This window comes from Taudactylus pleione, unplaced genomic scaffold, assembly GCF_031769625.1.
Source record: "Taudactylus pleione unplaced genomic scaffold, aTauple2 ptg000372l, whole genome shotgun sequence".
Classification (NCBI taxonomy): domain Eukaryota; kingdom Metazoa; phylum Chordata; class Amphibia; order Anura; family Myobatrachidae; genus Taudactylus; species Taudactylus pleione.
This window is the reverse complement of record NW_028284773.1, coordinates 13,557,362-13,581,818: the sequence shown is the minus strand read 5'-3', so window position 1 is coordinate 13,581,818 and position 24,457 is coordinate 13,557,362. Positions and strand designations below refer to the sequence as shown.

The following is a 24,457-nucleotide window of genomic DNA, read 5'->3' as shown; positions in this document are numbered from 1 at the left end:
GTTGTCAATAGGACCCAGTTCTCCACCCAAAACGGACGTCCCTTGTTGAGATGGGTCGTCTGCCACCACCAGGCAAGGGACAGGCGAACCTCCGGAGTGAGCAGCATCGTCTGGGATTTTAGACTCTGAGGCAGTCCATTCCATTTGGACAGGATCAATTGCTGCAGAGGTCTGGAGTGAAACTGGGCATATTCCACCATGTTGAATACTGACACCATGGAGCCCAGTAATCTCATCGCTGAGTGTAGAGACACACGGCGACTCTGCAGACAGCTGCGCACCCTCAACTGCAAGGCAGAGATCTTTTCCCCGTCACAAAGATCCTCTGCTGACTGGAGTCCAATAAGGCTCCGAGGTGCAGAATCCTCTGAGACGGGATCAGGGTGGACTTTTGCCAGTTTATCAACCAGCCGTGGCGTTGCAGTACTGCAATTGTCAAATCCAAGTGGCGTAGAAGGAGCTCAGGAGACCCTGCTACCAACAAGCGGACTCCCTGCAGCCGCAGGGACGCCGCCATGACCGCCATAACCTTGGTGAATACACGTGGTGCTGTCGCCAGGCCAAAAGGTAACGCCCGGCACTGAAAGTAATCGTTGCGGATTGCAAACCTGAGGAACTGTTGGTGACGCAAAAGAATAGGGACATGCAGGTAAGCGTCCTGTATGTCCAACGACACCACGCTCCAGAATGATGGACCGTAGGGTCTCCATCCAAAACCGCGGCACCCGCAAGGACTTGTTGAGGGCCTTGTGGTTGAGAATCGGACAGTACGACCCATTGGGTTTCTGCACCAAAAATAGATTGGAATAGAAACCCTGGCCCCTCTGGGAGAATGGAACAGGCACCATAACTCCAGCCTGGAGCAGTGTGTGCAAAACCTTCCGCAGTTCCATGGCTTTGGTCTGGTCTAAGGGAAGACCCGTGGTGAAGAATCGGGATGGGGGCCTGTGCCGAAAGGAGAGGGCGTGAGAAACCACCTCGTGAACCCAAGTATCTGTCGTAGTTGCAGACCAATACTGGGCGAACTGCAGCAGGTGGCCTCCCACTTTGGGATCCCCCAAAGGGAGGACCGGACTGTAAGGCAGTTAGGGGCCGGACGTCTGGTACTCCAGGCCTGTTTCCTGGGCTTGGCCGATTTCTTGGGCCCAGCCTGTCTGGGAAAGGACTGTGCCGAAAGGACGATGTACCCGAACTGGAAGGGACCGCAGCAGACGGGAGACATGCAGATTTGGCTGCCGCCAGCGTGGCCACAATTTTGTCCAGATCCGGACCAAAGAGGACTTCTCCATTAAATGGCAAAGCTTCCAATCCCTTTTTGGAATCAGCGTCCGCCTTCCAGGATTGCAACCATAAGGTGCGACGAGCAGCCACAGCTGCCGAGGAAATGCGAGAAGTGAGGGTACTAATATCCAAGGCCGCTTCATTGATGTAAGTAGCCGAATCCCGGAGATTGCCTATCAACTCGGACTGTTCAGCCGAATAGTCGGAATCCAAAGACGCCTCCAAACTATCGGCCCAGCGCTCCATAGCTCTGGCTACCCAACATACGGCCATAGCCGGTCTGGATGCCCCCCCCCCCAGCAAGGGAATAAATGGACTTCAGGCAGATCTCCACCTTACGGTCCGTAGCATCCTTCAACGGTGACATGGAGGGCATGGGTAATGTGGCACTTCGGACTAGGCGTGTCACATGAGAATCCACCTGAGGAGGGGATTCCCACTTAGAGAAATAATTGTCCGCAAACGGATAAGCCACCGCTAAACGTCTTTGAGGCTGATACCGTTTGCCAGGATGTTTCCACGCCTCCTCTAAATGGTCTACTAACTGACCCGAAAGAGGAAACACTGTGGCGTAACCCTTAATATCCTTGAAAAAGGCATATTTGGACTTTGACACCAGAGGATCATCATCCTCAATAACGAAAGCTGTGCGGACTGCACGAATAAGGCCAGGAATATAAACCTTAGACTTAGCGTCCAACTCTTTAGTACGGGGAGGTTCTTGGTTAGAAAGATCCAGAATCTCCCCATCATTGGACGTCCCGTCGTCATCCTCATAAGGAGCAGACAGAGATGCCACCGGCCGCTTGTGAGGCCGCAACACAGACTCCCCTTGTAACACGTCCGACAAATGCTGTACAGAGCTTGTCAGCGAATTAACCCACGCAGGCTCCTGAGAGACCTGAGGAGGGGAAATAGGGATATACTGTGGGGTACCATCAGTTGTCTAAGGAACCCCTGCAAGGGTGACGACACCACTGACTGCTGGGACAATCCCATCTGAGAGAACGCAGGTTGCGGAGCTAACTGGCCCACTAGGGTTGTAAGCGCTTTGGCCAAACAAGCCCAGGGCGGTTCCTGTACCGGAGCCGTGACAGTAATTGGTCGCGCCAATAAAAAACACTGCCGACATAGCCCCTCCGCGCTACCCTCCCCCTCCGCTATAGGTACCTTGCACGTAGTCCACAGAAGCTGGAGAGGGAAATCACTCTCAGACATGATGGCAAGTATGTGACCCCTCTCACTGATACTCGTTAGGATAGTGGGAGAACCGCCCTGCAATCATCGCACCGCAAGGGCTTTAGCAGAAGAAGAGCAGGGACAGTGAAAAAGCTGACAGTAGAAATTGAAAGTACGAGCAGCAGACGCTAGCAGCAGTCACATACAATGCAAAGAAATTAATCCCTGCACCATCAGCGCTGATCCTCAACTACGCAGACACAGGGCCTGGTAGGACACAGAGCTGCATACACAGACCTGTTCCAACGGAGGAGAGGTATGCCGGGGGACCCAGACCACGATGCCACCGATCAGCAGCTTCCAGCAGCGTTCACCATGCTTCCATAAAGATGGCCACCGAGGAGCAGAGAGGAGGCCGGCCTGGGGGAGGAGCGCTGCCACAGGGCCAATCGGCAGGTGCAGAGAGGGCGGTGTGCAGCGGGGGAGGCGCCGGCTGTGTACAGGGTAGGCGCGCTCCCCTGGCATGCAATTAACCCCTGAACACCGCAGCGCTACCGCTCAGCTACAGTCCGCTGTCCCAGGGGGGTAGCGGAAGCGCAGGTTTGTTACCTGGCTCCACGCTGCAGCCAGTCCCCAGGGAGCCCCCTGCCAGGGGACTAAGGACCATGTTTCAGCGGGGACCCACCGCTGCTTACCTGCTGCCCCCCTTGAATCCGGCCATGGTCCAAAACATCTGGGGTCACCACTAGCTGTGACCCCAGATGCTTACCAGCATCCCCGGATCAGTACCGGCGTTCTGGTACCGGTGGGGGTGTAGGGAAGACAGCATGGACGTCAGTAGTGACTGTCCATGCTGTACTTCCAGATGGGCAGCCACAGCTGCCTTGAAGAAAACTTCAGGGGCTAATCCTTAGCCCCCCTCTAAACAGGTACTCCGACTCCGAGCCGGGCACCAACGAAACTGAGATGCCTTGGCTCGGGGGCGGGGTATAGGAGGGGAACCCTAGTGCATCCTGGGAGGCTGAAAACTTAACTCTATGATGCCCGATGCCTGACGTCATCACCTATACCCCAAGGTATCCTGTGGATACCCTATGGACCCTGATGTAGAAAGAACATTTTCAAGGGGTGGGTGCTAGTCTGTTTGCAATGGCAAAATAAGTACAGTCACATTAGAAGACCCAAAAAATATTTCAATGTCTGAACCCATTTCAAATGATTAATAAAGACTAATGATAAGGAAACTGTTTGTTTTTTGTTGATTGAGGTGGAGGGTACAGAAGCTTCTATATGCTCCCCACCAATCTCACTTTAAATACCTGGTTAGTAGACAGGAGAAGTGGGCACAAATGACAAACCATAATAGGACGGACCTGAATCTCTAAACACTGTGCTGCTGTTAAAAAAAAAAAATTAATATGCTGGTCTCCCTCGGTTGCCGAAGGAGGAAAGTGTCTGGTTGGATTCGTTCTCCTTTCCAGAGCTTGAAATGGCCCTTAAGGATACGCCTTCTGGTAAAAGCCCAGGCCCAGATGGCTTTATCGTATCTTATTACAAACTCTTTAAGGATTCCCTTTTGTCAAAAATGCTCACGGCCTTTAATGCAGTGACAGGGGTGTGTGGGCTCTCCCCCCAATCCTTAGAAGCCCACATTACAGTTATACCAAAGGCGGGTAAATACCCGGTCCAGGGTGCCAGCTACAGCCCGATATCCCTTCTGAATACGGACGTTAAGCTATTTGCAAAATTGATTGCTAATAGGCTCAAGTTGTTGCTCCCTAACCTAATATCATCAAGTGGGTTTTGTGCCTGGGAGGGAAGCCCGAACACCACCACCAAGACTATAGACTTGGTAATTTTGGCTTCTGCTGGCTCTGTCCCAGTGGTGACCTTGTCCACTGATGCCGAGAAGTCGTTTCATAAGATTAGCTGGGTTTTTATGGGAGGGGTTTTGAAGCACCTGGACCTTGGCCCGGTTGACTTTCATCGCATACTGGCACTCTATTGCTCCCCCAGGTTACGTATTATAATTAATGAGGCCCTCTCAGAACCGGTTTTAATATACAATGGCACTAGACAGGGGTGCCCTCTCTCCCCTCTTATTTTTATACTATGTATGGAGGCCCTGGCCAACTCTATTCGGCTTAATCCTAACATTTCCGGCCTGCAAGAGGCGGGTGCCGATTATAAACTAGCTCTGTTTGCAGACGATTTACTGGCTGTCCTGTCTAACCCGTTTGTTTCAATCTCCAACCTGATGGCTGAGTTCCAGAAATTTGGCCTCCTTTCCAATTTTAAGATTAAATTCTCTAAGTCTGTAGCAGTGAATGCGTCGACTTCACCTCATTCCTTAGATAGTCTCAAACAGTCCTTTCCCTTCTCCTGGCATCCTGACAGTCTCAAATACCTTGGTGTTACATTGCACACTGATGTCTCCCTCCTCTGACGATAATTTTAAACGTCACTTTGCTCTGAACTTAAGAGACTGAGGCATCAAATGGCTTTCATGGCTCGGCAGGGTTAGTGTGGTTAAAATGAACATTCTACCCAGGGTTTTATATCTCCTTCAGACATTGCCAATACACATCCCTAAGGCTTGGTTTCGTGATCTCCACAATGTCGTGAGGTACTTCGTGTGGGGGAAGATATCACGGTTTCAACATGCTACCCTCTTTAGATGCAGACACATGGGGGGACTTCAACTGCCGCACTTCTCAGTTTACGACGATGCTATAATACTGGGTAGGACATTGGAATGGTCCTGAATGACTGATATTAAGTAGTGGGTTTACCCCTGGAGGTTCAAAGTCCCTGTTATTTCCCATCTTACAATCTTATCTTGGCCCAACTTTGGCCCTTTGGAATAGACTGGGGAAATTATCCTGCATGTCCTCTAAACTCTCCATGACCCCTTTGTTTAATAATCCTGATTTTCCCTGGGAGTCGCTAGCTCTGCCTTTACTGGGTGCAGCGAGATGTGCGGAGAGTTGGCCAGCTAGTGGAGGAGAGGAGTGTGTCTTCCTTCTCTGCTTTGCAGGCTAAATGGAACCTTTCCCCTTCTGAGATTTGGAGGAATTTACAATTGAAACATTTTGTACAGAGTAGGGAATTACGCATGGCTTCCATCAGACCCCTGGCCCCTTTTGAGAGCGTGTCTGGCTCCTAGACATCCGACGCATTCTCTCTCGAAGGGGTATGAACTCCTGATTGAACATACGTACCCTGCTCCCAGCTTGACTTGACAGATTATGAATGGTCCAAGATCTTTCAGAACACATTTGCAAGTTCTGTAAGCTATTCTGTGATCGAGACTCAATTCAAGATTCTATCACATTGGTATACATGTAGATGTTCCCTTACTCTAGCCAAGATATTTCCTGGGGTGCCAGACACTTGATGGCGTTGTAGTTGGCTCCCCTCTACAAATTTGGTCTGACTGTCGGCTCTTGCGCCCTTTTTGGGACCAGATCATATCCATCTCTAGGTCGATAGTGGATGCGGAGGTCCCTTCTACTCCCTCTTTCTGGCTTCTTAACTTTTACTCTGGCTCTATGGCTATCTACAAAAACTCCATATAAAATCCCTCAATAGCGAAGTGATGCCGGATCACTGGTGGTCTACATACCCTCCCACCATTAAATAATTATTTACTTGCACTGACATGTACATGCCAATGGAGGATCTTCGAGTGACCCCGGAGAAGAATCAGGATTTCATGGCTACCTGGCACCTGGCAATCCTCACAAGCTTACCTTACAAATGTTGCCTGAGCTTGGGCTTTCTTTCTTCTCTCCCCTCTGACTGAGTGTTTTCAGCTGTCCTTGCAGAATCACAACGTGCCCCTAGTATCCACTCTACTTGAATTCTGGGGCTTCCTACTCTTCCACCTTTCTCCATTCCCTTTAGTCCTGTACCTTTCACTTTTGTCTTTATGTTTACCTGGTTATAAATCTCTGGCTTTTATTTTTCTCTTTTCTTTTAAATATATATATATATATATATATATATATATAAAAATATTTATATATTTTGTTAGAATTGTAATGAACATGGTTTCAGTTATTTTCTATATATTTTGTATTAATTTTTACGATTGGTCCCTGTTATGTACAGTTTTTATATTGCATTATGTTTTGAATACATATATATATTTTTATTTTGTATTGTTTTCAAAATAAACATATTGAAAAAATAATTATTCATCTGTATCCAAGCAAACAAAAAAGCATTAACATCTTAGATTTAAAAACAAAATGCAGACTAGTATACACAGCCTGTCATCATCAAAGAATTGTAAAGGGATTATTTATAGTAAAGTAACACCTCTGGAAAGATTTATAGGGACACATCTAATTGTCGGCTCAGACCTATTCAAAAGAGATCCTCTATCCCAGTGGTCTCCAACCCGTAGCTTGCGAGCTACTGGTAGCTCACGGTCTTAATTTTGGTAGCTCACCTAGCTGCAGTACTGCCGCGTAAACTCGAAGGAAGCGACCTCTGACACGTGCTCCCCGTGGTGTCGACGCCATGGGTGGAGCCACAGGGAAGCTAGTCAGATGATTGCAGCAGCCTCTACAGCAATCACCTTACATACTTACCTGTGGTTCCACCCACAGTGTCTACGCTACGGAGGAGCAAGTGACTCCCGCCCAGCCCTGCCTATACACAGCAGCCCTGCCTATACAGTATCTTTTACTCCTCTACTGCACGTACCTCATTGGAGCCGGTAATTAACAGTGAAATGTGCCTGTGCTTAAATTTTATTTACAAACTACAACAGTATCACTTTAATAATTAAATGCAATGTTGTTTTCCATGAAACATATTTTTTATTTTTCATTAAATAACCTTCAATGGTTTGGTTATTAGCCAGATATTGTTTCTACAATTTTAGTAGCTCTTCAGGAGGTTTCAGTTTACTAAAGTAGCTCACACATAAATTAAGGTTGGCAACCACTGCTCTATCCCCCCGTGTTAAGCCCCAAAACTGCACTTTTCCACACAGCCTCAGGAGGGGAAGTAGTTTACATCCCGGATGTTGGGATGCCAATGCCGGAATTCCGACACCAGTCAGAATCCCAGTGCCGGCATCCCAACGGTATGTAGTGGAGTTAAGAGGAGGGTTAAGATTAGGCTATGGGGGTAGTTTAGTTTAGGCTGCGGGGGAGTTAGGTCTAGGCACTAGGGGTGGGGAGGGTTAGGTTTAGGGTTAGGAAAGTTACTATGAGGTGTCTGTATGACGGCGTCGGGATTCTGATCGCTGGGATCCCGAGAGTCTGCATCCCGTACCCAACCACTCAGGAGCTGTGAGGAAATGTCTGGTTTAAAATGCACCCTCTTGAGACCCATAGATTCTGCATTTTACTCGCAATCTCTATGTTACCGCACATTGCACCAGGGTTTTCCACGTGGGGAAAAAGGAGAGTTATGGTAAAACTTACCTTTGTTAACTCTCTTTCTTCGCCATAGGGTCCACAGGGAGACTATGGGGTGTACTGTAGGTGGGACCTGGAGGACCGAACACCAACAGCAAAGCTTTTCAATCCCAGGATGCTCCGGTCCTTCCCCCTATACCCCGCCCACAGCCTGAGGGCAACTCAATTTTGTTAACAAGCCCAAGGCAGTAGCAGGAGAGGAGAGAAAAGAAGGAAGACTGGTACACTGAAGAATTATTCACTCACACAGAGAAGGAAATAAGTGACAAAGAAAAGAAACCCATAGAAGCCAAGTGCGTCAGGGCGGGTGCCCTGTGGACCCTATGGACTTCGAAGAAAGAGTTAACAAGGGTAAGTCTTACAAAAACTCTCCTTCGGAGCAAGTACAATGAGCAGATACTGTACCCAGCACAGGAAGGCTGGACTGCGTGTAAGCCTGTGAGATAGTCAGGCGAATCCATCTGGCCAGAGCCTGTTTGTTAGCTGGCCATCCCTGCTTGTGGAATCCATATAGGACGAAGAGGGAGTCCGATTTCTTGACGGAAGCAGTACGGTCAACGTAGATCTTCAGAGCACAGACCACATCCAAAGAGGCCTCACCTGCCGAGAGGTCTGGTGATTGAAAGGCCGGAACCACAATTTCCTCATTTAGGTGGAAACGAGAAACCACCTAGTGAAGGAATCCCGGGCGTGTTTTAAGAACAGCCCTGTCTGGATGAAATATTAGAAATGGAACTGCGCGAACTCCACCATGGCAAAGGTGGACACCATTGATCCCAATGTCTGCATTGCAGCGTGAATTGACACTCGGCGACTGCGTGGCAGTCTGCGCACTCGTTGTTGTACTAATGATATCTTGTCTGTTAGGAAGATTCTCTGAACCTTAGAGTTCAAGAGGGCTCCTAAATGTACCATTCTTTGAGGAGGTGTCAGGGAAGACATTTTCCAGTTGAACAGCCAACCGTGCGTTTGTAGGAAGACAACTGTTACCTGCAGATGGCGGTGAAGAATCTCTGGAGAGCTGGCCAACAGCAAGTGGTCATCTAAGTACGGGAGTGGTCTGATCCCTAGATAGCAAATCAGAGATATTGTTGCTGAGAAGGCGCTGTAGGTACATGTAGCTAAGTGTCCTGAACGTCCAGTACATGTAGGTAAGCGTCCTCAATGTCAAGAGACAGCCAGGCTCCATAACTAGGATAATAGTGTGGAGGGTTTCCATACAAAACCTGTGCACCCTGAACCAGTTGGGCTTCTGAAACAGGAAAAGTGTAGAATAATAGCCCTTGCCTCGTTGTGAGGAGGAGACCGGAACTTTTACTGCTGAATTCAGTAAGGACTGAATGGCTTTTTGGAGCAGCAGGGCCTTACTTGGGTCCGCTGGAGGTCCTGTGCAAAAGAATTGCTGGGGGGGGTCGCCTTAGGAAGGAGAAGGCATATCTGTGGGAGACCACTTCTCTTACCCAGGCGTCTGATATGGTCCAACGCCAAACCCGGGCTAATTTAAGAAGTCGGCCTCCCACCTTGGGAGCCCCCAGGGAGAGGCCCGTCCCGTCAGGCTGTAGGCTTGTCCTCAGACTTGGCAGGTGGATGTCTAGTAGCCCAGGCATGTTTGGCCCTAGGCTTGGAGGCCTTGGCTGATGCCTGCTGCCGTGGAAAGGACTGACCTTAAGCTTTTCCTTGAGGGTGAAAGGACCGAAAGGATGACGTCTGAGGCTTTGTATGATATGTAGAGGACAGAAACACTGTATTGGAAGCTGCCAAAGTAGTCACAATTGTATCTAATTCTGGATTAGGTTTAGGGCACCCGGGGGGGGGATTTAGGCTTAGGCACCCACCCGGGAGGGTTAGGCTAGGGGGAGGGAGGGTTAGGCACCCCTGGGGGGGACTTAGGGTTAGGCACCCCCCCGGGGGACTTAGGTGTAGGCAGCGGGGGAAAGGGGGATTAGGGTTAGGCACTTGGGGGGGAGGTTAGGGTTAGACACCCCTAAGGAGGGTTAGGGGGTTAGTCAGTACTTACCTATCGCCGATCGTGTTGTCCAGCGCTGTCGGGCTTCCGCTGCCGGGAACTCTGCTTTGGTCGGCCAGGCGCTGCCGGGAATCGAACCGCCGGCCATGCGGCCGGCGGTATTTCATACTGATTCCCCTGAGACAGAGTCAGAGAGGTCTGCGTCTTCAGCCTCCCCAGATGATATATCAGAATCAGATAACTGGGTGGACTGGGAAGATAACACAGCACGTTTAATAGGTAAAGGCTTTTCCTTTTGCAGCATTTGCTGAAAAACTGTAGCGGTATTAGACAAACTCTGTACTGAGGTAGACAGTACGTCTACCCATAGGGGAGGCAAAGGATTTGCAGGGAGTACCTGCTTTGGCCATCCCACAGGGGGGACTACCATGGGGACTGCCAAGTTGTCCTCAATCTTTGTCAGCACCTGAGAAAAGGCAGCCCAGGATGGGTCATAAGGAGACGACACCGGGGCTGAGGCTGTGTAACAATTAGTACAAAGACCATCCTAAATGAGGTCCTCTGGGGCTAAGCCCGCTGAGCAGGACTTACAAGACACCAGAGTAGGAGCAGCAGCATCAGCCTGCTTGTTATTCTTCTTCTGCCAGACATAGCCACAAGAATAATAAAATACACAGTATGATACAGTGCAGTGAACACCCTGCAGTATGTGTAATATGGCACAGTGTAGTGTGCAAACTTGCTATATAGTATGTGATAGTCCTCACAAATATATAGGAGATGTGAGGCACAATGAACCCCCTATACTTTAGGATGTCAGGGTATATTAGAATAAAGGTAAAGGTATAAGCTGAACAGTATAGAAAGAAGAGATCAGCGTTAACACAAGTCACATACAAATACAGAAAAACACTGTATACTGTAGATCTGCAATTGGCACTACAATCAACTACACAGACCACAGTGGCTGGTAGGATGTAGCGCTGTATAACCTGGTCTGTGTGAGAGGTATACAGGGAGACTGTACCCAGCGTTCCCGGAGAAAATGGCTGCTGCGCGTCTCTGAGGCGGCGGAGGGTGTGGGAGGAGCAGCTCGGGGAACGGTTAAACTGCAGTGGAATGGCGCCCTGAGCTAGGGGAGGGGCTGCAGGGAGAGCGCCTTCTCCCCGTGCTGCAGTTAGCCATCGGGTCCTCTGGCCTCTAAATATGCCCTGCGCCAGTATATTAATGCCCAGGTGGTCCTGTGGAATCGTGGGCTCACCAGTGCCCACATCAGCACCTCCGGTCCGTCTCCTGACAGTGGAGGCTAATCCCCCTCAGAGCCCCACCAGGAGTACCTTGCCGGGGCTTGGTGTCATGGCGCCGCGGAGGGGTGATGGAGTAGCATCGCAGACGTCCAAGGGACAGTCTTTTCCTGCGGCTCAGTAGTCAAAACACCAGAAATAAAAATTAAATCATAAAAATAAGCATGGGCTGCTTGAAGCAACCCCACTGTTAAAAATGGTGAACCAGCCCTGCCGGACACCAATGAAACTGAGTTGCCCTCAGGCTGTGGACGGGGTATAGGGGGAAGGACCAGAGCATCCTGGGATTGAAAAGCTTTGCTGTTGGTGTCCAGTCCTCCAGGTCCCACCTACAGTACCACCCCATTGTCTCCCTGTGGAGCCTATGGACCCTGAAGAAGAAATATAGAATAGCTGGGTGTGGAACCTGAAGCTTTTCCATGTGCCTAATTGGATATGCCCCATAATGTTCCATAAATGTGTGTGTGTGTAAAAAGCATTGAGAAAGATGGAACACAACTCACCCATTCTGTGGCTTCAAACATTTTTAAGTCAAGAGGGTCACCTGAAATTACCCCATCAATCTTTGTGAGTGAATGACAGGTTGACATACAGGCAACAAACTGAGACTTAACCAAACTCTCACTGCAAGCCTTTTCCTCTGGCAAAAGAAACCTGAGAAATATAAAAACAATATTTAGTTAATATGAGATCTGTAATTTGTAAATAAGAAAATTTTTTATAGTAACACCACTGACATCATAATTGCCCTCACTAAAGCAACCAATGGTCTGCACACAGTTCTAAATCAAAGGGTCACATCTGCATACTTATCCTTCTTCACATTTTGGCTGCTTTTAATGCAGTTGACCTCACTCTTCTCCTGCACACCTGTCATGCCTTTGCAAAACTGTGCTCTCCTGGCTCTACTAACAATCAGAACAACCCTTTAGCGTCTCTATTTATGGTACAATCTCCCCTTACTCCATTTGTTAGGGTCCCTCAAGGCTCTGATATTTGTCACTGCATATCTTTTCTCTTGGTAAACTAATATGCTATTTCAGCATCTCTACCAGCCCTCTACTGTCTCTTTTGTCCATGGGCTATATTTACCAACCAGAAGGTTTTCAAACAATTTTCAGTAGCTTTGCCCGCAGGATTTGAAATGGCAATAATATTAATTTAATGGATAACCCCCATTGTCCAGCTGCCTTTCCACCATGTCCACTTGGATATGCAAACACTACTTAAATCTCAACATGGTCAATACTCATCTTCTTTGCTCCCAATGTCACTATACCCACCCCTCATCCCTAATGACATCACGCACTCCCCAGCTTTGTGTCACCTTTGATACTGCTCTCAGCTTTACAGCACCCAAAAATACTTTGCACTGTCTTGTTGCCTTCTCTTTAGAATCACTGCCACAATAAGTGCCTCTTTCACTTTTACAGAGACTTATTCTCTCATTATCACTGAGACTACTGCAACCTCCGGTCTGGTCTATCCCTCACCCAACTTGCTCTATCCCTATCGGTCCTGAATGTTATGATAAGACTGACTGAGCATATTATCTCATCATTTCACATCTGCTGCACCATTCTGCAATTACTACACTGGCTACACATTACCTTCAGAATGCAATCCAGACACCTCCTCACCAACAGCTCTCCCTCATACAGCTCTCCCTGGTCACAGGATGCTCTCCCTTACACCTTCTTAGAAATGAATCTGACCTGCTCCTACCAAATATTATAATCACCCACCAACTCCTGTCACCAAGTCATGCTGTTTCCTTCTTATGACACACCCTTCCTCTCTGATCTGACTCGACTCCATTAGCTTTAATATTACAAGCGTTCATCAAAACTCACCTTTTTATTGGATCTTATGCTATCTCACCTAATGCTCCTCTCTCTGGGCACTACCAGCCAACAGGCCACCCTTCTAGCTTACTACTGTCTTAGGGGTAAATTTACTAAAGTGAGAGCTTTCAGAAGTGGAGATGCTGCCTATAGCAACCAATCAGATTCTAGCTATTATCTTCTAGAAGGTACTAGGTAAATGTTAAGTAGAATCTGAATGGTTGCTTTGGGCAACATCTCCACTTCAAAAAAAACCTCTCACTTTAGTAAATATACCCCTAATGGTGCATACACAAGGTCAGATTTTCTGTCAGATCTGAATGATAACGATTTTAAAAATCATTCATATCTGGAAGAAAATCTGACATGTGAGCCTGCAACGATGAGCGTTCCCGCTTGTCAGATAACGATGTCTGGCATCTGATGTGTTTGCAGTCAGATTTGGACGATTCCATTCATTTTAATAGTCTTAAATAGTTCATCTGACATATCTGAATGTGTGTATGCACCATTAGTCTCTCTTTGGATTTCAAGTTCTCACAAGCAGAACCCTCTTCCTCTCAATCTCATGTCTGCACCTTCTCCACCAACCTTGTACATCTGTGTTCTATTCCTATATTTTTGTGGCACCATATAAATACTTGATCATGGTAATTTCTCATGCAAGATTTCAGTCACCTCTGAAGTGCAGTGTGTAACAAAGTGCAGAATATATGTGAACAATAAGCAATGTCAAATGAGTTAAACTCGTAAGTCAACCTATGTGATATCACAGAAAAAAGTATAGGAGTACAATGCCGCCAAATAGTTTCTCACCGAGCATTCTCTACTCTTTGGATTCCCCAGAGGTCCAAGCCATCTTCAGTAAGAGTGCCAGTCTGTAAGATAAGAAAGTTTATTCAAAACCAATATCCCTTTTGATAAACCCAGACAATTTAACAGTATTGTAGTAAGAAAGGAATAAAATGATTAGCTTAGGAACAAAGGGATCAGAATGATATTACATGTGACACAGTAATAGCCATTCCATAAATACACATATGACCCAAATGCATAATTTATATCTAAAGTGCGAACTTCATACACAAATTTTCTTGACTGACTTACGGGTCCCATACATCTGGCCTGTATCAGGGAAATTCACCATTCTGCCGTGGTCGGGGGAGCAGAGAATACCAACATGTTGGACAAACTTGATTCACTGATACCAACCCGAAAATGTTTGGAATCAGCAAGTCAGGTTTTTTTTTTTAACATGTTGAATTTCCCTCAATTCTCCTAAGGATCACCGATCATCTAAGTCCACCAATATATATTTTTTTTATTAAAGCAGTACAGGGAATTAGTCTGTAGATGTATGGCCCACATTAGAATATGAAGACAAAAAGCTCTCACATTAAACAGTACAGCCTAAACAGAGGCAGCTTTCCCTGTGACAACTTCCTTAGTATATTGCAAACTAGACACCCAACTGTAAATTGTGACAGCAAAGTGTGACTATAGAAAAATGTTGAAAAACAATTCTAATGACTAGATGCATGTCTATAGGTACCTTTTCTAAAAAAATATACATTTTACTGAATCTAAAAACTACCAAAACGTCCATGGGCAGTTGTAGCCTCAAGGTGGGGGCTAAGTGGGTAGAGAGAAATGAAGTAAAAGTGCCTTTTTTTGTTCAGGGTCCCAGAGGATGGATGGCTTCATTTTGCATTTTGGCAAGCTGGAAGGGATATGGTGGGAGACCATGGCAATATTTTTTTTTATGGTAAAAAAAAAAGGAGATTTATGTGCTTACCTGTTAAATCCATTACTTTGATTCCATAGGGGACACAGGCTCTACGCTAGCAAGCCCAAGGCAAGGAGTGAGAAGGAGGAGAAAGAAGACGGACACGCACTCAGGTTCAAACGCACAGCAGATGTGGACAGTAGAACCAGAAGCAGAGCAATGCTCCACACACCAGATACGTCAGGGTGGGTGCCCTGTGTCCCCTATGGAATCGAACAAAAGGATTTAACAGGTAAACGCATAAATCTCCTTTTCTTCTTCCTCCATAGGGCACACAGGCTCTATGCTGGCACATCCTCCAGGGCTGCACTGAGAACTCTTCGTCCAAAAGCTGCATCAGGGGAAGCGAAGGTATCAAAGGAATAGAATTTCAGAAACGTATGTGCAGAGAACAGCGTGAACGCTTTAAATACATAGCTGCTCCGCAGTGCCACCATGTCGCACTGTCCGCGAAGTTGAAAAGGTCCGCCATCGCATAAGCGAGGCGGATAGTCAAACGAATCCATCTGGCCAAAAACTGCTTAGCAGCCCGCGAGTCCAATTTGTGACTATCGTACAGGACAAAGAGAGCATCTGTTCTACGAAGGTCCTTTGTCCTGTCCACATAAATACGAAGGGCCCGCGCGACACCCAAGGAGGCCTCCACCGATGTAGCATCCGGAATCTGAAAAGAAGGGACCACAATCTCTTGATTGATGTGGAACCTGGAAACAACTTTAGTAAGGTAGCCTAATCATGTTCGAAGGACAGCGCTGTCCTGGTGAAAGATCAGAAACGGAGAGCGACAGGACAAGAAGGAAGACAGTCTTCCAGGTAATCCAACGAATGTCCACTGTGTCTAAAGGCTCAAAAGGTGAAGACTGAAGAGCCCTAAGTACCAAAGACAAATTCAAAAGGAGGTACAAATGGAGGCTGTACATTGAGGACACCCTGTAGGAAAGTCGGAACATCAGGTAACAGCGCAATCTGTCTCTGGAAGAGTACAGAGAGGGCTGAAACCTGCACCTTCAGTGAAGCAAGGCGGAGGCCCACTCGAGAGAGCCGGTGTGACCTGGGCTTAAAATTCTTAACCAACACCAGTCAACGTAAGTCCTCTAGACCCGATGGTAAATTCTAGCCGAAGAGGGCTAACAGGCATTGACAATATTGTTAATAACCAACCTGGAGAACCCCTTAGCTCTCAGGATGGATGTCTCAAGAGCCACCCCGTCAAAGCGAGACGGGCCATATCCGGATTGGAATCGCGGGCCCTGAGACAGACTTCCCAATTATGTAGGACTGTTGACAGAGACGGAAAATGTCGCTCCGCCCAAAAGAGAATGCGTCTTAACTCCTTCATGGCACCCCGACTGCAAGTGCCACCCTGATGGATCATGTAGGCAACAGCTGTCACGTTGTCGGACTGTACCTGGACCGGACGACGCTGCAGGAGAGGCAGAGCTAGACACAGAGCTTTGTAAACCGCTCGGAGGTCCAGAACGTTGATCGGTAGCTGGCTCTCCTGAGCCGACCACTGACCCTGATATTCCTGATGACCGGTCACCGCCCCCCCACCCCTGAAGACTTGCGTAGGTGGTGAGGACCCAGTCCTGAATACAGAAGGGGTGTCCCCTGATTAGATGGGACCCCAGGAGCCACCACAAGAGGGAATGACGCCCTTCCTGAAAGAGGACAATCATCTGAGATCTGAGCTGCAGATGGGATCTGTTCCACCAGGCCAGAATCTCTAACTGGAGAGGCCGGGATTGGAACTGGGCATACTCTACCATGTCGAAGGTGGAGAGCAGAGAACCCAGGATCTGCATGCAAGAATGTATTGACACCCAGTGATGACGCAGAAATAAACAAATTTTGGTCTGTAAGTACTGAACTTTGTCTGCCGGGGGGAACACTCGCTGAACCATGGAGGCAAGCAAGGCCCCCAAATGCACTCCCTCTTGAGACAGAGTCAGAGATGATTTCTTCCATTTGATGACCCATCCGTGGGTCTGGGGAAAGTCCACAGTGAAATGAGGACCTCCGGAGATTGGGCCAAGAGAAGCAAGTCGTCCAGATAGGAAAATATTTGGATTTTCCTGCTCCGAAGATGAGCCGCCATGTCTTCACAAAAGTTATGAGTAGCCGTGGAAAGACCAAATGGCAAAGCCCAAAACTGGAAATGTTCCTCCTGGACAGCAAACCTGAAGAATCGCTGGTGACTGAGAGGGATGGGGGACATGCAAATAGACATCTTGGACGTCTAAGGTGGCCATGAATTCCCCTGGCTCCATAGCTAGTATAATGGAGCAGAGTGATTCTATGTGGTTGAGAATCGGCCGGAAGGAACCGCTCGGCTTCCATACTAGGAAAAGACGGGCATAGAAGCCCATGCCCCGCTGAGACGAGGGAGCCAGAACAATGACCTTGGGAGGCCAGTAGAGAGCAAATGGACCCTCAAGGCTCCTGCTGTTTCCTGATCCAAAGGAAGACCATTGGAAAAAACTGGGCTGGAGGATGCTCCCGAAACTTCAGCGCGTATCCATGAGCGACTACCCCTTTTTACCCAGGCGTCCGTCGTGGTCGCTCCCCAAATCTCGGAAAAAAGCAGAAGCCGGCCTCCCACGCTGGTGTTCCCTATGTTAAGGCCCGCCCAGTCATGCAGCAGGCTTGTCGGCTGGCTTAGCAGCTGGGCACCTGGCAGACCAGGGTTGTTTACCTGTTGGCTAAGAACTTTTAACAGAGAATCCATGGGACCTGCAAAACGACAAGCCCCTGGCTTTTCCTTATGGTCGAAAGGAGCGAAAATTACAAGGTCATGATCTAGGGGCTGCCCCAGAAGGGTGAAAGGCAGTCTTAGATGCTGCCACCGTAGCCACCATCTTGTCCAATTCCAGACCAAACAGAATATCCCCCGAAAAGGGGAGAGCTTCAAAGGCCTTTTTAGAGTCAGCATCAGCCCACCAAGAACGAAGCCAGAGGGCTCTCCTAGCTGACATGTAAGACGCACAAACGGTGGTGCTTGAACGTTTGTGAACCCTTCAAAATTTGATATATCTGCTGAAATTTGGCCTAAAACTACCTCAGATTTTCACACAAGTCCTAAAAGTAGATAAAGAGAAACTAATCAAACAAATGAGACAAAAAAGATGTGCTAATTTTTTTTATTGAAGAAAATGATCCAATATCACAACTGTGAGTGTCAAAAGTAAGTGAACCTTTGCTTTCAGTATCTGGTATGACCCCCTTGTGCAGCAAAACTGCTTCTAAACGTTTCTGGTAATTGTTGATTAGTTATAAACATCGGCTTGGAGGACTTTTACCCCTTTCCTCCGTACAATACAACTTCAACTCTGTTATGTTGGTGGGTTTCCTCCCATGAACTGCTCGTTTCAGGTCCTTCCACAACATTTCGATTGGATTAAGGTCAGGACTTTGACTTGGCCATTCCAAAACTTTAAATGTATTCTTCTTTAACCATTCTTTGGTTGAATGACTTGCGTGCTTTGGGTCATTGTCTTGCTGCATGACCTACATTCTCTTGAGATATAGCTCATGGACAGATGTCCTGACATTTTCCTTTAGAATATTCTGGTACAATTCATTGTCCCATCAATGATGGCAAGTCGTCCTGGGTCAGATGCAGCAAAACGGGCCCAAACCAATATACCACCACCACCGTGTTTCACAGATGGTATGAGGTTTTTATGCCGGAATGCAGTGTTCTCCTTTCTCCAAACAAAACGCTTCTCATTTAAACCAAAAAGCTTTATTTTGGACTCATCTGTCCTCAAAACATTGTTCCAATAGTCTTCTGGCTTGTCCAGGTGATCTTCAGCAAACTGCAGACAGGCAGCAATGTTCTTTTTGGACAGCATCAGCTTTTTCCTTGCAATCCTGCCATGCACACCATTGTTGTTCAGTCTCCTCCTGATGGTGGACTCAGGAACATTAGCCAATGTGAGAAAGGCTTTATTCGTTGACCATTCCCGGGGAGGGTAATAATGGTCTGGAATTTTCTCATTTGTACACAATCTGTCTAACTGTTGATTGGTGGAGTCCAAACTCTTTAGAGATGGTTTTGTAACCTTTTCCAGCCTGATGAGCATCAACAACTCTTCTTCTGAGGTCCTCAGAAATCTCCTTTGTTCGTGGCATGATACACTTCCACAAATATGTTTTGTTCTTTTTAAAAGACAGGTTGTCCACTCCACCTGATTGTCATCCCATAGATTGAAAATACCTGACTGTAATTTCACCTTCAAAATATCTGCTAAGCCTAAAGGTTCACATACTTTTGCCACTCACAGATATGTGATATTGGATAATTTTCTTCAAAAAAAAAAAAATGAGCATGTATAATTATTTTGTCTCATTTGTTTGATTTGGTTCTCTTTATCTACTCTTAGGACTTGTGTGAAAATCTGAGGTAGTTTTAGGCCAAAAACTTTCAAGCACCACTGTACCTTGGAAGTTAGAATACCTATAGCCGTCTCCCAAAGATTAGAAGCCACCACTCGAATATAATCCACGAGAAACAAAAGCTCATTCCTGTGGGTACCTGAAGTGAGGCCATCCTCCAGGGCGTCAGCCCAGCAATGATGGCATTAGCAAACAAAGCAGATGCCAGGGCTGGACGGGCAACCACACTTGCATTAGAATAAATAGGATGTTGGAAACATTTCTCAAACCTATCAATTGGGTCCTTAAGGGATGCCGTGTTAGGAAGAGGACCAGGTGGGCAATATACACATTAACCGTGGGAGGAGACTCCCACCAACGGCAGCAGGCAGAGGATAAAAGGAAGTAATGCACTTACAATCCTGAAAGTGCCTATTAGGGTGGTACCATGCCTCCTCCAAAAGGTGTTCAAGCTGCACAGTGGAAGTAAACTCTGAAACTGCCTTTTTTTGACGCTTAAACACTGGAGCGTTGGACATAGGGGCCGGCTCTGGATCCTTGATAAGCAGTACCAATTTAACCGCTTTAATCAAAGAAAGTACGTCTCCTTGACGCTGAGACCAGGAGCCTGCACTCTCCGGAGACAAGCTGCACTAGCAGGCACTGTGAAAATGGCTGCCCAGCATCTCTGAAGGAGGGGAGAGAGGAGGAGGGACCCTGGGACAGATTACCTCTTGAGGGACAGCACCCAGGGGAGGAGCTAAGGGGGAGAGCCCACCGCCCCCTTCTGGCATGAACACCGCGGTGCCCGCTGCCCTGATGGGGATGCAGAGAGGACCTAGGTACCCACAGCCAGTGACTCCCTAACCAGCAGTGAAAAGCTGTAAAACTGCAGCTCCCTGCAAGCAGGGAGCCACCTTACCTGTCCTCCTGCTGCGCCGGCTCCCTCTGTAGAGCTCCGGCCTTAGAAACTTACCCGGTTGCAAGCGCTGCAGCCACCGGCACTGGGATGTTGGAGTGGCAGTGCAGGTGTCCTGCAGGACCCCCAGTGCTGCCTACGCAGTGTAAAAAATTATAGAAAAAGAAAAGAAAAAGTTTGAAGCTGTTTGCACAGCTTCCTCAATGTGCCGCTGCTGCGGGCGGGGTGTAGGGAGGAGGGAGTCTGGGCTGATGGATTACAAGTATTAACAATGTGGTGCTCAGACTCCAACCTATACCCAGCGTAGAGCTTGTGTCCCCCCTGTGGAGGAAGAAGGAAAAAGAAATGTAAAAGATTAATTGTAACATGGATGTGCAGAGAGCATCTAACCTATGTACTCTCTGAATCTCTGCAGGTATTGATTATTACAGAGATACAGAGATACTTTCACCATGACAGGGGGGAAGTCCCGGTGACATCACCATTTATCTGTGGTATGCCAAATGAGGAAACAGTTTACGTATTGGGAAGCCTAGTTCAAGTGCTATAAGTTGAGTGGCCTCAAACGTCCATCTTCAGTACCATTTATAAATAGTAGCTCAGGTTTCATTAAAGTATGTGCTACATATTATATAAGGTGGGCTTTTGGAAAGTGGTTAATACTTACATTACATATATAAAATTGGCAAAATATATGGTTAAATCACTTTACGCTCCCTATAATGGAATATTTCTAATCATGCCCAAAGAGATGAATACTGAACATGTAAAAAATAATTATTCTTCAGCCAATATAACATTTTCAATTAAAAAGAAAATAAAGTTTGCAATACATTTACCTTGTCAAAGCATATGAGATTTAACTGTCCACAGATATTTATCCGTTGAGGACTGATACAGAAGATGCCAAGTTTTTTCAGGCGCCTCTGTGCATACACAATACCAGCAGTCATGGCAGCAGGAAGAGCAGGAGGAACTGTAATGGTTATGATGTCCAAGGACTCAATAACAATAGTCCCGGCTGGGACCTAGAACACAGAACTAGCAGTTAAATCTGTAATTACTGTAGATTAACAGAAGATATATCAATGTGTCTAGAAAAATTGCTCACCTTATTTAAAATGCTATGTACAAGAGTGTAAATGAACCCAACTCCAGCCACCCCCACGAGACATAGAAGGAACATATAGGCATCTCTGTATAGCTTGAAGTCTGTTGGTTTTGGATAGAGTATGGAACGAATAAGCTGTCCTTTAGAGGTGCTGAATCCTGGGAATACAACAGACAATATAAATACATCAGCCCTCCATCAGTCAAAATACAGAATTGAAAAAAAATAATACAACTATAATAAGAGCAGACATAAGACTATTATAATGGTTTTAATTTTACATAGAAAGGTGTTTTACCTGTCCGAACAATTATGGCTTTGACAGGTTCTCCAGCATAAAATCTGGTCTGGATAACATTGGTCCCACAAAACAAAGTGTGGCGCTTGTGAACGTCTGGACTATAAATCTCATCTTCTGCTCCTCTGGAATTTGTCGAGGGGTCGGACAAGTTTGTTTTTGTAACTGGTACACTCTCGCCTATTGTAAACAACACATAGAAATAATGTATAAATTACAACCACTGGCTATGACCTAACTGTTCTGTTGGCATGGTTCCATTTACCTGTCGTCATACATCCATTTACACTCTAGTTACCTGTCCACATCCTTCCATTTACAATCTATTTATCTTTCAACAAACATTCAATTTAGTTCCCCTTCGGCATACTTCCAATTAAATGTAATTTACTTATCAATATGCTTCCATTCACACAGTAGAGCCTGCTAACATGCTTCCATTCACAGGCTAGTACCTGCAGAGATGCTTCCATTTACACACCACCTTACCTGGTGAAATGCTTCCATTTACATACCAATTACCTTCCAGAATGCTTCCTTTTAGACACCAGTCAACATGCTTCCATTTACATGTCTGTTACCTGTCAACATGCTTCTATTTACATGTCTGCTACCTGTCAAAATGCTCCTATTTACATGTCCGTTTCCTGTCAACATGCTTCTATTCATATGTCAGGAACCTATCAACATGCTGCCATTTAAATGTCAGTTACCGGTCAACAGCCTCTATTTACACATCAGTACCTGTCAACATGCTTTCATTCACAATGCAGGTTCCACTAATCAGGACGGCATCACATGGCATAATGGTCCCATTAGGTGGGATCAGCATAATATCCCCAGGTACAAGTTCCGTAGAAAGGATTTCTTCTACCTCTGAATAAGACAAGATAGGCGATTATTCATTTGTTTTTACTCATACACCTGCTCATGAGAGAATTTACAATCTGGTGGGAAAAAGGTAGCCAAGTCAAGGGAAGCCAGTGTGGCAACTAAAGCTGGGTACACACTAGGTCGACTGGCTGTCACGTCGACCAAGTGGCCAATTCAGACAAGTATACTTTACCATTTGGCAGCTCGACATGTCGTCCTGGCGGGTTGGGTACAAAATCCCGGCTGTCGGGATGCCGCTGGTCAGAATACAGACAGCGGCATCCCAACAGCCAGAATCCCGACACCCATAGGGAAGACAGGTATGTATTTTTCTAACCCCTACTCTAACCCTCCCCAGTGCCTAAGCCTAACCTCCCCCCCAAGTGCCTAAACCTAACCTCCCCCTCCCCGCTCCCTAAACCTAACACCCCCTACACGGTGCCTAACCCTACCCTACCCCCCCCCCATGCCTAGCCCTAACCTCCCCCTAAAAAAGCCGATACTTACCTTTGGGATGCTGGTGCCGGGATCCTGACGTGTCGGGATTTCGACACTGGTATTAAGACCATCGGCATCCCCCTTGCCGTGATGCCGACAACATCCCCGTCCTGACCTCTCAGCTGGGCGGGCATTTGAATTTGCCATCTGTGATGTCAGTCCCAGCAGGAAGTGTACGGACGGTCAGCTATATCTGCAGAGCAGACATGAAAGGTCTGTGAATATCGTCGTTCACAGACATATCGAGGGTAAACTACACTCCCGCCGACACGCTCACGATATACCGGCCATTCGATTGAATGGCTGATATATCGCCCAGTGTGTACCCAGCATAAGAAAGCAGTGAGGGAGCACCACTGTGAGTACTATGGGTGGGAGTAATATACGGCCTAGCAAAAGGTGGGTTTTTAGAGAGTTTAAAATTTCAAAGCTAGGGAAGAGTCTTATTAGATGTAGTAGGGATTATGATTGCATTATTTACAAAGCAGTTTATTAAAACGTGTTAAAATGTTATGTAGACAAGTATACCAAGGCCTTTTTCTTTTACATACTGAATAGTTAAAATACTGCCTACCAGGTGATTTGTATTTTTTAAAAGACGGTTTTAGTCCATAACTTTCACCAAACTGGGAAATGGGGCCACCCGACATCCCCTAAAGCTATAGTCATATAAAACAGGAAAACTTAGCAATATGAACACATATTACATACTGGGATTAATTCAATACAGTTTTAAAAGGTGCAAGTGTTATTAACCTTCAGACCAAATCCCATGTCATAAAATGAACCACAATAAATGATTTACCTTTATTTACTCTGCACACAGTAACTCTGAGAATACTGTGAGCTGCAACCATGTCGTGTAGCATGATATATTGCTGTTAAAAGAAACACACAAATGAGTCAGTAGTATCAATGCATTGGCCATTACCAGCACAAGTGTCATATGTCATGACAAACACTAGCTAACAGTATACAGTAGTACATGGTCTACTTATCATGCGCATGATAGAAAAAGAGTTACTACAAAGAAATACTTCTATACAGTACTTCCTCTGTATCTCTGTATATGCAGTGTTTCTGGAAAGGGGACTTGACATTCTAATATTTTGTATTCAAATAATATAAAAAAGTACAGTAGGCCATATTTTCCCTTTTAGCAGTTTTAATGTTATCAGACAACATTTAGTTGGAGACCTAGGAAAGCAACAGCTTCATATATTAACAGTCAATGTCATGCAAATGTTTCTAATAGAAATCCAAACACATGAGACAAGTTTACCTTTTTAATGGTGTACAAAGAACTGATAACGGAGATAACAGACATTAACACAATGGTTGCTGCATAGTAGTAATATTCGTCTGTGCTCCATAAAATAACACTGAATAGTTGAAAAATGTAAAAAGGATTGAGAACCTGAAAGCAAAAAAATATATACATTAAGAAAAAAGCAAATTTACAGTTCAAGTACACAACTAAATATGCTTTGGAATAGGACCAAATGCTTTCCCATATAGAATTCAGCATTATATTCCTGGCACTCCAGGCAGCATATGACATCAATTCTATGAGTATCTACCATAAA

At 46.4% G+C, this 24,457-nt stretch overlaps 1 protein-coding gene across 3 annotated transcripts in view; it reads right to left on the bottom strand.

The window, feature by feature from the left end:
- The window catches only part of ATP13A3 (ATPase 13A3), a 189,784-nt gene that overhangs the window by 42,516 nt on the left and 122,811 nt on the right, over positions 1–24,457 (bottom strand). For all 3 annotated transcript variants that reach the window (XM_088444754.1, XM_088444753.1, XM_088444755.1), the window contains exons 8-15: positions 24,154–24,288; positions 23,677–23,749; positions 22,245–22,376; positions 21,501–21,680; positions 21,203–21,360; positions 20,931–21,119; positions 13,826–13,887; positions 11,669–11,819 (exon numbers count right to left, since the gene is read on the bottom strand). In XM_088444754.1, coding sequence (XP_088300880.1) covers positions 11,669–11,819; positions 13,826–13,887; positions 20,931–21,119; positions 21,203–21,360; positions 21,501–21,680; positions 22,245–22,376; positions 23,677–23,749; positions 24,154–24,288 — 1,080 coding nt within the window. The remainder of the gene's footprint in view (positions 1–11,668; positions 11,820–13,825; positions 13,888–20,930; positions 21,120–21,202; positions 21,361–21,500; positions 21,681–22,244; positions 22,377–23,676; positions 23,750–24,153; positions 24,289–24,457) is intronic.